Consider the following 18202-nt stretch of genomic DNA (forward strand, 5'->3'; position numbering starts at 1 on the left):
GACGGTCTCTCACAAGAGTACTCTTTTTAATAAACCCAAAAGTAGCTTTTTCATCGAGTGACGGCAAAGTGCGCTGAAAGGATTTGTGTTGGTTTATGGGGTCAATTTATAGTCTTCATGGATAGACACCGGCGGTCCAATTAGCCGAGATGTTATAGATACTGCAAAATGAGACATAAGTGTAGAATTTTGTCGCAAATAGTCTTACAAATGGTATTACATACCATTGTTTGTGATATATTCCTCCGTCTTTCAGTAGTAAATCTAGTGAGAGAAAAAGAGTCAGAGGTATGCAACCTTGAGATCTTAGCATTGGAGAATGCCATACAATTATTAAGCGTGGTTCCTGATGCCATTTTAGGATCATTTTCTCAATGCCATTTAGAGAATTCAGTATGAGTAATTTAAATAGCCATACATTTTTTGGTCAAAGAAATAAAGGGTTAATATGATAAATTAAGAAAAATAAGTAAAGGCATTGGTTTATAGAGAAATGAGATAAATACGCAAATGTAATGAAAATAAATGTTAAAAGTGTAGTTGAGATGAGGATTAATGGATTAACGTTGATGATGGCCAAAAATAAGAACTAGGCAAATTCAATAAAATTCAATAACATTGACTAAAAACAGGATAAATTCTTTATAATCGAGGAGTGTAAAATAAGCGACATTTTGCTTTTACATATACTTAATAGAGCTAACTTTTAAGAATATAAATAAATAGCCAACTTATAAGGTATATATATATATTTACCGAACGTATTCTATAATCATATATATATTTATAAAAATGTTGAAAAATGACAAATGTCATTTTTAAAAAGCCTTGACAATTTTAGTGGATAATATTTGATTAATGACAATATTTGTCTAATTTAGATTTTGATTTTTGTAAATACATGTTAATAAAAATATTGGAAAATGACAAATATCATTCTTGAGAAGCCTCCACAATTTTAGTGGATAATAAGAGTAGTTGATTAATGACAATATTAGTCTAATTTAGAATTTGATTTTTGTAAATTGAAGCTAAATTAGGAAAAATATTTATATAATTTTTTTATGGCAATTTTATATGCCTAACCTAGAATTTGATAGTTTTGAATGAAAAAATTATGTATTCTATAAATAATTTTTTAAACAATCAGTATTTAATTTTTGATTTAAAAATAATGTATTCGATAAACTTAATCACGATAATATGTTCTTGAATTATTCTTTGAAGTTACTTTCATATATAATATTTCATATAAATAAATTCGTCTATTGCACAAATTTCTATATTAGTTCAAAATAAAAGATAAAAAACAAAGGCATAAAAATAAAACAAAAATGAGAAACAAAAAGAATCCATAAATATGTCACTTCTTACGGCATCAGAGCCGTACAAGAAATATCACATCCAATCAAAGCGGCGCGCGGGAGGTTAAAATTGTCCATTCATACCCGCCTCCATTCCTTTTTTCTCATTTCTGGAGGCAGCGATTTCTTCCTTCCTGGAAAACCAAAAACCTAATTAGGGTTTTCTCTGTTTTCAGCTCCTCCACTACAGTTTTGCTGAAATGGGAGTTCCGGCGTTTTACCGCTGGTTAGCGGAGAAGTATCCTATGATTATTGTTGATGTTATTGAGGAAGAAGAAGTTGAGATTGATGGAGTTAAGATTCCTATTGATACCAGTAAACCTAATCCTAATAATATCGAGTATGATAATCTTTATCTTGATATGAATGGGATTATTCATCCTTGCTTTCATCCTGAAGACCGGGTATTCTATTTGTTATCTTTTCTAAAATTTGTTTGAAGTTTTTCCTTTTTCATTTGTTGTTGGTATTTTTCTTTTTGAGCGGATTGGATTGCTTTGCTTTTCGTTATTGATGATTTATTTTGCGTGTGCTAAATTTTCTGAACCAATTTTTAAGCCTAGCCGCCAAGGAGTATACTTGTTTATTTATAAGGATTTTTCGATTGTTTGTCAACAGTATTTTACAGGATTTGAACTTTGATTCACGCAGCCGATCCTCTCTGTTTGAGATAACTTTTTTGATACTGTTGTTATATGGGATTAAGTTTTTGATACTGTTGTTGCACTATATATGGCATCAGTAGCTTTTTTAGGAAGCTTTCTATTTTAAAATTACCGAGATCGAGGGTGTGGTAAGGAGATTAACTTGTTTTATTTGACTAGTTAAGGTTAGTGTGTGCCCGCTTCGAATGAGCTTCTTCAGAAGCTATGACCAAGAGGTGCTATGAGGTTGCTAGAAGACTCTTTGAGTAACCCATTTTTGAGGAATTGCTTCTCATAGCCCTATGAAGGCACCTAGTATGTTTCCCACTTTTTCATACTAAGAGACTAAACATTAGATGTTTGTGAGAGGCTAGGAGACTTGCTTAATCTTGGGTGAGATACAAACAACTTGGAATAGGATGGAGGGCTGTGGTAGGTTTTAACCCGTGAATGATAATTTAGGTAGGGATGAGATGCTCACCTAGGATGTTTGGGTATCTCTTCTAGCAAGCTTAGTCCATATTGATGAATGATGATTGTTCAGCTCAATTGGGATTTCGGTATTTCTTCTCAACTTGTATAGTCAGGCTGCTGTTATAAAGGCTTTTGTAGACGTGTATATTTTTTGGTTACTGTATTAAAAGAAGATCATAATCATGGACAGTTGGACATGATATGAAGGCGTACAAATAATAATGTTGACCGTCATATTCTTGGTCCGTTTTTGAAAAAATGTTTAGCCGTGATGAAAATTCTATTGGATTTATGAAAGCTCAAAGATTTTTCGTGATGATGTCTTAAAACTTTATGCAGCTCTTTTTTGTATGTCACCTGTTTTTTCTGTTTTCAATGTTTACATTCTTGTCCATTTTTTAAAGTGGGTATTTTTAATTGGGAAATCAGAAATAGATGATTTCACGCTTCTGACTTTCAATATAAATTTTGTAGAACTTACCTCTTGTTCTGTTGTGGTCTTGTAAATTTTAGTTGTGTATTGCCTCTGTTGGCACTACTCATTTTTTTACTTTATGCTAAATCCTTCATGTCATTTATGCAGCCTTCTCCAGCAACATTTGATGAGGTGTTTCAGAATGTGTTTGATTACATTGACAGGCTTTTTAATATGGTTCGTCCTAGAAAGCTTCTATACATGGCAATTGGTGGGTTTATTGGTTTTTCAAAAATAGTATTATTATTATTCCCATTATGCATCAGACTCACACTAAACACAAGAACTGGTTTCAGATGGTGTTGCTCCAAGAGCCAAGATGAATCAGCAGCGTTCTAGGCGTTTCAGGGCAGCCAAAGATGCAGAAGATGCTGTATGTAATTTGATATATGTGGTTTTTCAGGATTTTCACGTAAAATCCATCGTCTTCTCATTTTTTGGGTTTTATTTAGGCTGCTGAAGAAGAACGGTTACGTCAAGAATTCGAACTGGAGGGAAAAAAGCTTCCTCCAAAAGAGGTGTCACAAACTTTTGACTCCAATATTATTACTCCTGGAACAGAGTTCATGGCAGTATTGTCTATCGCGTTACAGTATTATGTACACATGAGAATTAATAATGACCCTGGGTGGAAATCTGTTAAGGTAATCTTCTAATTGGCAATGTTTTTTTCGTTTGATCATTGTGTATTTTTTTGGTAATTGGATTTTTATTCTTTTTATTGCTGATGATATAAAGGTTATATTATCTGATGCAAACGTACCTGGGGAAGGGGAACACAAGATTATGTCATATATACGTCTTCAAAGGAATCTTCCTGGTTATGATCCAAATACACGCCATTGTCTTTATGGACTGGTATTATCTCTTGCAGCGCATACTGTTGTCAGAAATCTGTTTCTAATATCCTTAATTACAATTGCTTTGTTAATCTTAATGTGGTGTGACAGGATGCAGATTTAATTATGTTGGCTCTTGCTACCCATGAAGTTCATTTCTCAATCCTCAGAGAGGTTTGTTTTGCATTCATACATTTAGTATTTGTTTCCCTCGTTTTTATTTATTTTGTGGTGATTGCTCTAAAAAAGATTATTTTATGATCAATGCAGGTTGTATTTGTCGCTGGACAGCAAGATAAGTGCTTTCTGTGTGGTCAAGTTGGCCATTTAGCAGCTGCTTGTGAAGGCAAGGCCAAGAGGAAAGCTGGTGAGTTTGATGAGAAAGGTGGTGACGATGCTGCTGTGCTCAAAAAGCCTTTTCAGGTTTGTCATCATCTATTGTATTATGATAAACTACTCTGCACTTCTAGTTTTTCCTTCCCACAAATTGGATGTGCGTGCTTACTTGCAAAGAGTGAGGCAAATATAGGGAAAGACGAATTAGTGTTTACTACAAGTAAGCAGTCAGCTCATTTTTGGTTTTTGATTTCTTGTTCTTCATAACTTGGAGCTTTTTTGTAGTTCCTGAATGTGTGGACGTTGAGGGAATATTTGGAACACGAGATGAGGATTCCTAACCCTCCTTGTAAGATTGATTTTGAGCGCATTGTTGATGACTTTATCTTCATTTGCTTTTTTGTGGGCAATGACTTCTTACCGCACATGCCCACATTGGAAATTCGCGAGGTGAGTATACAATCTTTCTCTTATTGTGCAATAGCATAGTCTGAATCCTGCAGATTTTCTGAGAGCAATCATAGTCATTATTTTGGTTGCGGTTTAAATATTTTATGATCTTCTGTTTAAATGTTGATCAAACAAGTTGGACCTTTAGTAAATTTTGATAGGAAGTAGGATCTAATTAACTTGATTTTTATTGCATAGAATTATGAGATCTTGTTTTTAAACCATATGAGTCTTCCAATCCTACAAGAAAGCTACCTTTTGCCGACAAATTTCTTTTCAAAGTAAAGGTTACTTTACACATACATACACATAAATTTTAAATTATTAATGAATACTTCTTTGATAACCTGGTATTCAAATTATCTTCTTTTTTGTTTATTCTAAGATAGAAAACATTTCTTGTCTGTGGGTGAAGTGTTCAAAATCTTTTGTTTCAAACTTTGCGATGTGATACAACTTTCTAACATTTTTTTTCGTCAAAGTACAAATTATATTTACTCCTTTGGAGTTCTTGTCATATTCTAGTGGCTATATGGTTTGACAAAAACCATTCTTCATAAACAGTTTTCCATGAATATAGGTTCTGATGGAAAATGCAATGAAAAATAGTTCTTTTTTTTGGGGTTTGGTTTGATCAAAAACTATCATGCTAAGAAGGGGACAATGGGGATAACAGAGGGAATGGAATAAAATTGGTTACCTCCCAAATCCCAATCCTATGTGTATTGACCAATCCAAATTAGGATCTTATACTTGATAATTGTGAACAAATAGTTTGTAAAATGTATGAGTTGACATAATTTTTATTTGTGGTTTATGGATTGATATGAGCGATGATGTTGGTTTAATACTAGAACATAATTGTGTATCTTATTTTGGGTCTCTAATTTTCAATTTATTTCTTCTGTAATTTAGGGTGCAATAAACTTGCTGATTGCTGTGTATAAGAAGGAGTTTCATGCATTAGGCGGGTATCTAACTGATGGGAGCAAGGTATCTTGTTGATTGAGTGCTTTTATTTGGGCCTGTCCGAAAATAAAATCGTGCATTGGTAGAATGTTTAATAAATTTTGTTCTCTATGTATGTGCAGCCTAACTTAAGCAAAGTTGAGTATTTCATTCAAGCTGTCGGATCATATGAAGACCAAATTTTTCAGAAAAGAGCTCGTTTACACCAAGTTAGTTTTCCCCTCTCTATAAACATATTTGTGGCTGATTGTTGATGCCGAATTGTTAGATTAAATCATTCTTTTATTTGTTCTTTCTGATGACTTACTCTGATTTTTGAAGGGAAGTGAAAAACATACATTATAGGGCATTTCTTCCATTTTCAATTTCCTGGAAAATGAGTCGTTTTTGTAAGCTAGCAATGCATTTTGATACGTTTCCTTTCAATTTTCATCGTTCCTTCTTACTAAACAATTTGTTCCTTTTGGATTAATCAAACAAGAGCCGTGGTTGTTATAAATTGAGTGTTGCTATAATTGCCAAAGCACTGTGATCTTGGTTGTTATGGGCAACTTGGTTATGATAATTGCACATGGTTGCTGATTGGAGGATCTATTATGATATTTCCAAAATTTTAGAATATGAGAGAAATACTTTTGGATTTTGATACAAGGATATGCCATATTAAACAATATCATTGAGGTGAGGTTTTCAAATAGACAGATGTTCCAAGATAAACTGTTTTGGTCCCAAGTTCAATTACTAAACTGAAGTCCTAAACGGCTACAAAAGCAACAACTTTTCATTATCCTTGTTAGTGATAATATTGACAAAAGTTGTTTCCGATTGATCTTTGATAGAAAATATCATTCAACTTCACATAAAAAAAGTGCACATGATATAATGATTGCCATTCTAATCTGAAATCAAAGAACTATAAATCTTTAGGCCTGACGAAATTAATTCGAAACTCTAGAAGGCTGCAATAGAAGGGATAAAACTAAAATAAATTGATTGAGTGGTGAAAAAGAAAAGAAGCAAAATTAAGGTAGGATGTGAGGGAGGGGACAATAGAAGAATTAGGAAAACAGATGTCAACACATATGTGAAAAACAGAGAAGATAGAAAAAAACGTAGAGAGGAGAGAAAGTACAAATAATTTCTCTGTCCTCCCTTCATTCTCCCTTCTTGACTGGCCGCTTGCATTTCTAATAATGTTCAGTGCATTTCATTCATGTTGAGTGCATTTCATTCATGTTGTCGTGTCATATGAGAAAGTTTTAGGTGGGATTGGGAAGCGTGTATTTAAGAGTTAATATGTTCTTATGTGTTTTTTGTTTATTTAAGCGACAAGCAGATAGGATAAAAAGAGAAAAGTCACAGGCCAAAAGAGGAGATGACGCGCAGCCTCTAGTTGAGCCTGAGTCCTTGGTTCCTGTTTCACGATTTCATGGTTCTCGCCTGGCTTCAGCCCCTTCACCTTCACCCTTTCAGAAGGGGCCTGGTGGGAGTTCAGAAAAAGCAACGTCAAAGCCTCATAAAGTCGCACGTGTGTCTACTGCAGCAAGTATCGGTGCTGCTATTGTTCAGGCTGAGAACGGTCTTGAAGATGACGTATGTTGATCTATATGGGATAAATGTTTACACTTTTTTTCAAGGGCATTCTTTTCTTGTACTCTTCACATTAAGAGCTGCACAGTTTGATTTAAACTATCTCTAGAATTGTTGAAATAAAAGCATTTTCCTTTTGTTTCTTCAGGAATATGAAAACAAAGAAGAGTTGAAAGCAAAGCTTAAGGAGTCCATTCGTGAAAAGTCAGACGCTTTTAACTCAGATAATAGGGAAGAGGATAAGGTTTCTACTGATTTTTTATCTACTTTTTTTCTTCCTAAAGGCTTCTTCCTATTAGTTTGTATCATGTATGATCTCAAATGGTGCACTCTCTATTCTCTCTTTGTATTTCTAAGCATAAAGCAAACTGTTCTCTATAGTATCTTTCATTGCCAATTTGAATCTTCTTTGTATTACATAATAATCCTTCAACCTTAATTGCTAATAAAACTCTCTTTTGTGCTTATACTAAATCTGTATATGTAATTTAATCCTCCTTTGTTGTTAGTCTTGATGTGACATGCCATGCTTAGTTACATGTATGCCCCTGATAATAATCCCTATTTATTATAATAATATTCCCCCTGATGATAATCCTTCAACCTCCAAGCAGGCCTATTTTGTAAGATAAGCTCTATAGACTAAATATGGTCAATGATCGTGCCTATCAAGCTATCGTTCACTTACAAATAGCAAAGTTTATTTGTTTCCATCGATGGAGAGAAAGATCATAGGGGGGAGTTTACTTGGTGATGTGAGTATTGTTTTGGCCGGAAACACGATTACACAAAAAACTCTACGGTTTCCTTGTGTGTTTCCAATATTTTCATTTCTGGAATGTCTCTTACCTTTTCGATGCATTTCAATGTGGTTGAAAACACTTGTCTTTCGCTTCTTAATGGTAAATGCTTTTAGTCGGAAAAACAGGCCTGAAAAGTTTTAGTTCAGTAGAAGAGTTAGGATAGTCATTCTAGATTAATTCTGTTTATATGAGGAAACTGTTTGGTAATGCCTTGTAGACACTGTCTGAAGCTGTTCTTTTTCTCAAACTATTAAAAGTATCTCATTGTTTCCATTTTGGTTCACTAGATTTTTCACTGTCACATAGAGTTCCTCTGAAATCTTTCTATTTTAGGGATATTGAATCTGTAATATCCAAGATAAATTGTCGTCAATTCAGACTACTGTATTTTGCCATGCTAGATAACAAAAAGTGATCAAAAGAGATTAGCCTATTGCTGATCCATTGTCCAGTTTGAGGACTTAAATGTTTCCATAATGAAGTGAATGTTCTATATTGCATTATCAGATTAAATTGGGGGAGCCTGGGTGGAAGGAGAGGTATTATGAAGAGAAGTTTTCTGTAAAATCTCTGGAGGAGATGGAAAGCATTCGCAAAGATGTTGTAAGTTGCTTATTTTGAAACATTTCTAGTATTTGAGATTTCTTGTTCGCTTACAGATATCATATAGCAATGCTTTCTTAATTATGTTCGGGGCTTATTTATTGTATGGTGTCATCTTTAGTATAATGATTCTTGGTAGAATTATTCTGCTTCTGGTTATTTTCTTGATCGAATTTCATTCTTTTCTTGTTCACTAATTCTCTATTGAGACCATCTCACCATGAGATGACTTTAATTGAATTAGCCTAAATTATTATAAAAAACGACTTCCTTTACTAGTGAGAATTCAGTTCTCATTGTTTTTTCCTTTTTTTCTATGTTTTTTACTAATGTGCCTTTTGTATGGACCCGTCTCACGGTGAGACGGTCTCATACAAGATGGTTTGTTTCTTTTTTTATTAGGGATGGTGGTTAGAGTTGTAGGAAAATTTAATTGTGCATTTAAGAATAGATCACTTTCTTTATCCAATGTTTTTTTGTTAATATAAATGTTTTTTTAGCCACGTGTTACCTTTGTGTTTACAGCCTGCTGAGGCAAATTGGTAGATGTATGTTTACTGCTTTTTGAATATCCAGTGCATGTTTTCAAGTAATGGAATTTAAGCTATAATACATAGATTGATTTTCTTGGAAACAGTAGGGTGCTGATTATTGTAAGTACCACGATTCGTAAAAGTTGCTCTTCAACAATCAGAATAATGCATATGTATTTTTCACAATAGAATGCCCTGAAATCTGAATCTTACTCATGCTTGTGGTACACAAAACAATTGTTACCACAAACACAATACGGTTCGGGACGTTGGGTAGCAATGGGTACACATAACACTACTTTAATTTACTCCGGAACGATGAGTACAATTAAATTTTAGTATTATATTTAAGTTTTGATTAAAATTATTGAGATTTGAAAGAAGGCAGAAGTGGAAAAAATCAAGAGAAAATAAGAGGAAGAAAAAAGTAGAGGAAAAAGAAAACAAAAGAAGAGGAATAAGAAAGGACAGCATGTAAATTTTGGTGGCAAAGTAGTAAAAGTAGGTTCACATCTCAGGCTTACAAAGTAAACATTTAACCTAAATAGTACCTACTCTGCACATACTCCAGAAAACCAGACAGTAAAGGTTAGGTTTTTTGCATGTTCAAAACAAATTAAAAAGTAAAAATGAGAAAGGACATGTTCTTCCCTCTTTTCATTTTCTCTTCTACCATGGAACAGACCTTTGAGCGTTTTAGTCGCCTTTGACCCCTGATCCAGGACGAGCAATCTGGCTCGTTGATTGTGTCTTTGTCCACAATCCGGGTAACTATGCTCCCGACTAATTTAAGTTAAGGTTGTGATCTTTACAGCTTGCATACTTATCTCACTTAAACGTTTGAGCTGATCTTATCTGTATTATCATTACTTAATAGAGTTCATTTGGAACTAATTGCCCCTTATCAACTCTTATTTGAATTTTCTTTTTCCTTTGATTTAAGTTCAAGATAGCCATTGGAGCATGAACAATGGGAATGTCCTACTGGATCTCCCAAAGGCTATATAAGGAGAGATAATTTGGAGATATATTTCTTGCCCAACAATGGTTCTTGAATCTTTTGTGTATTTCTGAGAGCTCTCTGTGGACTGTGGAGAGCCAAGAGCTGGCTCTCCAAAATAAGGAAACTGAATATGTGATATGGCCTAATGTTGCTCCTCCATATGTCTTAATATTGGTTTGTGCCTCTTCGTACATATCCTAGACTATGCTGATATACTTTTCTTTCTCATAATCCACCTAAGTACTTTTTTTTTAATACTTTGTCTTCAGTACTTTGTCATACACTTTCTACAAATCGATGCGAATCATGCATTTATCTTTTTTCTCTATATCAAGTTGGATATATAGATTCGCTTATGAAAGCTGGAGGGTGTAACTATTGTTGCATATGAAATTGTCCTTGCCCGTGAATCATTCAAATGCCTATTCCTTATTGTCTCTAAGTAGAAATCTAGGAAAGAACTTGGAAAAGTCAAGTATTCGACTTTGTATGAAAAGTGTAAAATTGTACCTTCTTACTTGGTAATTAAGAACAATGATTGTAAAAGAACATAAAGTTTTTTCGCAAGAGAGGAACAACTAGTATCTGCCTTCATCAAGAAATAGGCTTATCTATTGCTTATCCATTTTTGTTCCCGCTATAAATGGTTGTTGGTTGAGCCGATCCAATATTTTAGGACTAAAGCTTTGACATTGTTGTGGAGGTAAGCAATCGGTGAGAATGAATGATCCTGTCCTCAGACCATGGATCTCAGGTACACTTCAATTTCTGTTAGTTTCTCAATCTTCTGTTCTGCCTCCATCTAGCCATTTGAACTTTCTATAGCTCTTCATTTTTTTTGGAAGGTGTATATTTCTAATTGTTATCATCTAATGGAAACTTTTGGGAACTACAATTTTACCGAAGTTGGTTTTTTCAACTGATGCCATAGAATGATACAATCTGCTGATGGAATTGCCAAGACTAGTGGATATTTATGCATAGCTGGAGAGAAATGTCTAAGAGAAAGTGAGAGAGAAGATTAAGAGACCGGAGAGAGATTTCTTTAAGAGAGAGAGGGGTGAGGGAAGGGGTTAGAGAGAGAGAGAGTTGACACTTAGCTGGACTTTCTGGTAATTTTCAATTAAGGTACTGTATAGACAGTTAACTAGGGGGCAAGCTTATATGGGTAGGTAGTATGGGAAAGGAGAGGGAGTGGAGATGTGGATGCGCTGTGAATGGGTGAGTTAGAGACCAAGAGATACTTATTTTTCTGTGTTACAAGTGCGATGCTGTTGTTTTAATATGTTACTTTTACGTAATGAGTTAAGGATGCAGCTGTGTCCACAATGTCCAGAGCATAGACATTTACCAATCATCGGAGACCAGAATATTTATATACATTTAAGAATCCATTCTTACATGGATTAGACATAATTATTTTTTCATGGGATGTTTTATGGAAGTAATTCCTCTTTCTGTGTTGCTTAGTTCTTTTGAGTTTCTGAACTTCAAGATTGATGATGTTTCATTTCCAGGTCCTGAAGTACACCGAAGGCTTGTGCTGGGTTATGCATTATTATTATGAAGGTGTCTGCTCATGGCAGTGGTGAGTTTGTATGTTCCAAAGTTGTTTGGATTCTTGTCTAATTCAGCTCAGTGCTGTTAAACTTTAGTACAGCGATCCACTTCACTAGAAACCTGTCCTTAGTGTATTACTTAGTCTTATTTTGGCGTGTGAAAGTTTTTATTGGGATGTTCACCTCCTAGAAGTTTAGTGTTCAAGTTGTTTTTTAAAATATTGAAATTAATTTGTTTCATCCCATTCAACTTCTGTCTTGGCAAGTCCTGCTTGTATGAATACAGACAGAAATATCTTGTGTCAAGTCAATTTGATAATTAAGTAATGATTGAGGCTTCTATGGCACAGAGATCATGTTGATTTTTATCTGTGACTGCTTATTTCTCTATTTCTTTGATTATGCAATCGCATTTTTCTTGTCCTTATTATTGAGGTGGGTGTTCGCCTTATATTGAAATCTTAAGTTTTTTAAATAGTATAATTTTGCTTTGTTTTGATTGCAGATGTTTTCTTTAGTTTTCTTTTCTAACCCTTATTATATTTTTCCAGGTTTTATCCTTATCATTATGCTCCTTTTGCTTCTGATATCAAGGACATTGCAAGCTTAGATATCAATTTTGAGCTAGGTTCACCCTTCAAGCCATTTGATCAACTTATGGGTGTTTTTCCAGCTGCAAGGTTGTGCTTGCTACTATATGTTTCTTTTAATTACTAAATATAGGGCACTGAATGTCTAAAAATGATTACTTGCAGTTCCCATGCACTTCCAGAACATTACAGGAAGTTGATGTATGATCCTACTTCTCCAATTATTGATTTTTACCCCACAGGTATGCATATTTTGAAGGATGAGGATCCAATATTTGAGACATGAAAAAGTGTTTTTATTTGAAACTAGAAAAGGTTGGAGATTTAATTTCTGTGTTTGTAGACTTGTAGTATTCTAATACCTTTTGTTAATTATTAAATACAAATCTTGCTAATTTGTAAGTTTTCATGAGTGCAGTAAAAATTTCCTTTACTTGACAGCATAATATTTTGAATTTTAGTTGCATCATTCTAGCTTCCACATTCCCTTTGTGGTGTGGGTTGATCAGGCCTTTGTGGGCACCAAACAAATGAAGAGAATTAAGTGTATGCTCTGGGTATGGGGTGGCCTATGTAAACTGGAACTAAAGCATTGCGAGTCTTTTTGGAGACATGATCGTACGTAAGATAGGTCATAGGGATGTGTACTTTAACCCTCTCTTTGTCCAGTTAATGAAAAATGTGACGGGTATATTTTCTTTTACTGGCCTGAGATAAAAAAATCTGCTGTTTTTTTGAGAAAGTATTTACTAGGGTTTGATGCTATTGATGGGTGGTAAATGACACAAGTTAAGAAAGAAATCAATTTAGACTGTTTTTAGTCAGCTTTGTAATAGCAAACAAAATTAGGCTGTTGACGATCAGTTTTGTGTTCTTTCAGACTTTGAAGTTGACATGAATGGGAAGCGTTACTCTTGGCAGGTTTTCCTTTTTGAGTTGGAACCCTTTTTATTTGCACTACATGTATATATGCTTTTACTGTATTAACTTTGCATGGCACGTTACAGGGTATTGCAAAGTTGCCTTTTATTGATGAAACCCGCCTGCTTGCTGAGATTGCAAAAGTGGAACATACTTTAACGGTATCTGCTAAAAGTGACTTTGATGACCTGGTGGGGTTTTACAGTCTTGTCAATATTGACTAACAACAATCTGTTATGTTCTTTTAGGCAGAAGAAAAGGGAAGGAATAGTATCATGTCTGACATGCTGTTTATAGCAGTATCTCATCCACTGTCCCCTTACATTTTTTCTCTTGATGATCGTTGTAAACAAATGAATGAGGCAGAACGGTTACAAGTCAAAGAAAAACTTGATCCCAAGGCCAGGTTTGTGAGGATTATTTGAGACAGAATTCCAGAAAGGTGTTTGTGTATTTTGTGCTAGATTATAAATTCTTTGGCCCTTCTAAATACTGAATGTCAAACTCAGTAATTTGGAAGCACTAGTCATATTGATTATGCATGCCATTCGTATTTGATTTTATAAATCATGTTGTCTTCTCATGGAAGAAAAATCTTCTGTTATGTTACGTAGTTCCCGTTATGCAACTTATTTGAGATTTGTCGTGACATTAAAGCCCATTGTATAACGGTGCATGAATTTTAACAGTCAAAACGCTGCGTTGACTGTGTAATGTCCGGTCTTCCACTCGTTAAAATTTTATTAATTATCTTTGATTATTAAGATCACTTAAATTATAGTTATTCACAATTTTATTTAGAACAAAATAATTAACTAAAAAGTTAATCTTCCACTATTATTACCTCATATAGTGCAATTATAATAGCTATGAAGTGACTATGAACATATTATTGCATTATAATAGTAGACAACTAAAATGCAATTATAAGTTAAAAACTCCCTATGTGTTTTATTTTCAAAAATTTACACTGCATCGGTTGCTATGCGTGTCATTACTCCATTATAGCCGTTTTCCGCAAAATCACGACCAATTCTGCAAACGCATCTGCGACCGCGGTTTTTTCCATGGTCTTTCCTGGTGGCTGTTGCTGAGCATGTATGTTGCAGATGATCATCACTTCTATAGTTATTGTACTTGGAGATCTTGACTAAGAACTTTATGTGCCTATGAATTTTCGCTTGCAACTAAATTGTTGATTGGTGAAGTGCATAGTAGTTGATGTTAACCATGTGTTCGAGGCTAATGTGAAGTGTTCTGTACCTCTGTAATATCCATCGTATAATGTAGACCTGTAGAAGCTAGATGTATCTGGTTGGGCATTATGTCTGTCTTTAATTCTATGGCAAAAAGTGCAAATTAGAGTAATTGTGCTTTTTGTGGGCCTTTGCTCCTGGTGTATCATCCTCTTTTTCTTTGAGCATCAGTAAGGTATAATTTATCAGGTTATTATTGCTTGGGTTTGGCTTCAGTGTCTAGGTCTACATCGGGCTGTTCAGCTTGAGACATTTCTTTCTTGTGCCTTGTATCATGCTTCAAACTTCCATTAAATCTTGCTTTTATCTGTGCTTAATAAGTTTTGAGATAAATTTGCACATTTTCTGATATGATTTAGGTCTACTTGCAGTGGGGGAATGAATGGTTACATTTGCCTTTGTGCTGGAGACCCTTGCCCTCCTATTTTCAAGTCTCCGATTGGTGGAATGGAAGATATTGTTGACAATCAAGTCATGTGAGATAAATCGTCCAATTCTGTAGTGAGAAGTCTGGTGATGTGACCATACTGTTTTAATGTTCATGTTTGTGGTTTCCATGCAGATGCGCAATATACAAACTCCCAGATTATCACAAACATATTTCACGACCACCTCCTGGGGTGAAATTTCCAGCGAAGGTAACATTTGCAATTTCCCCTTGCATTTTGGTTAGTCTTTGTTGCTGCTTCCATGTTTTGCTTCAGTTTTTATGCTTGGAATATGTATTCTTGCTGCATAAACTACTGTAATATCAAAAGCTGTTGGAGTAATGTTGTAGTGTGTTTTATCTTATTTTGTTGAGAAGAGTAAAATCAAATACTCTATGTCTCCGTCCATCTCATAATCATTTTTATACAAATGATCGAACTTAGCCACCATAATTGCCATCCTTCGTGAGAAGAAGCAGCCGGGATTTCCGTTTCCTTGTTCACATGACTTGTACATGTTAGGATGATCCCAGAATAAAACATTCCTGTCCCGTAGTCATCTTTTATATTCTCACAAATCTTCTTCTATGATAACAAAGGAGGCAAAAGAGATTTTTTCATCTGTACTAAACATAAGTGTTATGTGGTGGAAGGAATTTTGTGATTTTATTATCAAATTTGATTAATTGAAAGAGGTCGCCAAAGATTTCCTTGTATATAGATAACTTGGTGCTAGAATTTTGAACAATGCTTTCCATTAGGCGAAAAATTGGGGAATGCAACACAATGTTGGTGAAAACTAAAAGAACTCGGATGATACTTGTTCTGTTCAAATCACAAAACCTAAAATCTCTTGTTCGATGCAGAAAAACAGCTTTTTCCTTGGTTTGCATTGGATGAATTTCTTTTACATAAATGGCTTGTGAATTTTGTTGCAGATTGTCTCGATGGGAGATTTGAAAGAGCCAGTCCTATGGCATGAGGATAATCGAGGAAGATATAATGATAATGGAAGGCGACATAATGGCAATGGTAGACGGCATGATGATAATGGAAGACGACATAATGATGATGGAAAACAACATAATTATAATGGAAGACGTATGGATAATGGAAGGTATACTTCACAATTTTTTGTAGGAGTTTGATCTTTGATATGAAAAATTGGACTTGTGGTGTTAGCAATGAAGCTTTCATATTCTTATTTCTGTGTGATTTATCCAGGCCACCCCCCCCTGGAACCATATCTGGTCGTCAGCTCGGAGAGGCAGCCCATCGGCTGGTTATTAATAGCTTACAAATGAGACCAGATCAGAAGGGATACGGGCAATATGGCAGATCTTCATCTTATGATCCGGATCACTATGGTCAAGATTATGGAAGGATGACGCCGCCTACTGGGTCTTATCCGGTTGGTGGATATCAGCGTCCTCCAGCTGTGGAACAAATCCATCCGAGTCGGCCATACACGGCACCTGTTTCCCACCAACCGTATGGAAGGCCCAACTATCAAAATCAAAGAAGTCATATGTCAGCACCTCCTCAAGGATACTATCAGCACAATGGGCCTCCGCGCCACCCACCCGCTGGACCGGCAGCTCCTGTTGCACCTCAAGCATACCATCAACCAAGTGGTTATAGTGGGCATCAGGGTGGTCAAAGTTACGGAGTAGGTGGTTATAATCAGTGGGGTGGACGTCCACAATCCCAAAATGCTGGTAGAGGATATGGTAATAATTCCCAACAAGGAGGCAACCGTTTCTCCACATTCAATAGAGGACAAAATCATAGGCCACCGTCAAATAACCGTGGCCGATAGTAAAATCGCTTGATCCTGAGAAGGTGACTCAGGTAATGATCTGTAAATTATGCAGTTTCAGATGGTAGAGCTCTAGCATTCTTTCAGCTGCTTATTTATGTAATGTTTTTATATAGGCCCATTTTTCCTATAGAAGTTGTATTGTAATATGCTTGTAGTTGTGCCACTCCTGGCAATAGAAATAGTAACTTTTTACCATTCATCCAGTTTTTCCCAAATTTCCAACAATTATTGCAATTGAACTATCTTTCTTCGAAGATCTGTTCCAAAATCATTATGTGCATGATGGTCGGGCTACGACAAAGACAGGGCTGGCCCGTATAATAGTTTTTTGAGTGGTTATCCGAATACTTTGATTGTAGGCATTCATAGGACATTGTACTTAGTGAGTGCGAACTGGTAAATATCAGGCCATCATATTATGGCTTCAACTCAACTTGAATCCTACGAAAATTTGAAACAAATAGCAAAAAAATATAAAAAAGTCGAATAATAAACAATTTTTGAAAATATTTTCCAGAGTAAGTACTCTTTTTCTATAGCACAGGTTTGGGGTTATTTGCTATTACTAATAGCGAACAAAAAAAACTTGGTCAAAAAAGTCAAGGTATTTGTCCGCTATTAGTAACAGCGAATAAAGATTTTAACCAAGTTTCTTTGTTTGCTATTATTAACGGTAAACAATTATAATTCTAATTTCACTTGCTATTTTTTTGGGTCATGTTAATTTTACAAAGCTAATTTATAGACTTTTAATTATTAACTTTCCTATTTTATGGTTATCAACTTTCTATAATTGAATAAAATCACCTTTAATCCCATTATTATCAAATTTTTCAATATTTTAGGAAATAAAATAGGGAAATTAATTTTAGGTTTTAATTAAAAAATACGTAGCAATTAAAAATTTAAAATTTTTATGCTTTTAATTATTAAAAAGCTATGGTTATCAACTTTCTATAATTGAATAAAATCACCCTTAATCCACTATTATCAACTTTCACAATTTTTTAGGAAATAAAATAGGGAAATTAATTTTAGGTTTTAATTAATATAACTGGGCACTTTAAATCACCCCAAATTTTTAGGAAATAAAATAGAGAAGTTAGTAATTAAAAGTCTACAAATTAGCTTTGACCCAAAAAAAATAGCAATTAAAATTTTATTGTTGTAATTATTCGTTGTAACAGCGATTAAAGAAGCTTGGTCAAAATGTAACGGCGAACAAAGACCTTAACTTTTTTGACCAAGCTTCTTTGTTCGCCTGAACCTGTGTTATGGAAAAAAAGTACTTATTTTAAAATATATTTTCAAAAGTTGCCTATTATGTGACTTTTTATATATTTTTTTACTTATTTGTTTTAATTTTTCGAATCCTACTGTATAAAGGAGAATTACAAGTTCAATTTAATGGGGAAAGATGAGTGATGGTGATGCAGTGCAGTATAAACGAAGTGAAGAGTTCAATTATGATTAGTTTCTTAAAACATAAATTCTTGTGAGAGACGGATATTTTTAAAGATCATTTCTAATTGGCCGGCCTATT

General features: G+C 34.5%; 1 protein-coding gene across 2 annotated transcripts; it reads left to right on the plus strand.

Moving 5' to 3' along the window:
* The first annotated feature begins 1402 nt into the window (after nucleotides 1–1402).
* Nucleotides 1403–16913, plus strand: LOC130810110 (5'-3' exoribonuclease 3). Of its 2 annotated transcripts, none has more exons than XM_057676059.1 (23): nucleotides 1403–1768; nucleotides 3066–3168; nucleotides 3254–3330; nucleotides 3410–3601; nucleotides 3696–3815; nucleotides 3908–3970; nucleotides 4067–4219; nucleotides 4418–4582; nucleotides 5498–5575; nucleotides 5674–5760; nucleotides 6878–7144; nucleotides 7290–7385; nucleotides 8452–8547; nucleotides 11601–11671; nucleotides 12194–12322; nucleotides 12398–12474; nucleotides 13113–13153; nucleotides 13240–13314; nucleotides 13402–13559; nucleotides 14769–14885; nucleotides 14972–15047; nucleotides 15776–15954; nucleotides 16062–16913. In XM_057676059.1, the coding sequence occupies exons 1-23, from the start codon at nucleotides 1565–1567 to the stop codon at nucleotides 16654–16656; spliced, it is 3219 nt and encodes a 1072-aa protein (XP_057532042.1). In that variant the 5' UTR covers nucleotides 1403–1564; the 3' UTR covers nucleotides 16657–16913. The 2 variants fall into 2 exon arrangements, with proteins under 2 accessions (XP_057532042.1, XP_057532043.1); XM_057676060.1 differs by having other exon boundaries at nucleotides 14781–14885.
* Nucleotides 16914–18202: the final 1289 nt, after the last annotated feature.

Source organism: Amaranthus tricolor, chromosome 4, assembly GCF_026212465.1.
Source record: "Amaranthus tricolor cultivar Red isolate AtriRed21 chromosome 4, ASM2621246v1, whole genome shotgun sequence".
NCBI lineage: Eukaryota > Viridiplantae > Streptophyta > Magnoliopsida > Caryophyllales > Amaranthaceae > Amaranthus > Amaranthus tricolor.

Bases quoted from the DNA above. Each gene is read 5' to 3' on its own strand.
- LOC130810110 (XM_057676059.1), top strand. From the start codon at position 1,565: ATGGGAGTTCCGGCGTTTTACCGCTGGTTAGCGGAGAAGTATCCTATG. The intron at 5,576-5,673 runs GTATCTTGTTGA...ATGTATGTGCAG, and splicing joins ATCTAACTGATGGGAGCAAG to CCTAACTTAAGCAAAGTTGA. The intron at 11,672-12,193 runs GTGAGTTTGTAT...ATATTTTTCCAG, and splicing joins GGTGTCTGCTCATGGCAGTG to GTTTTATCCTTATCATTATG.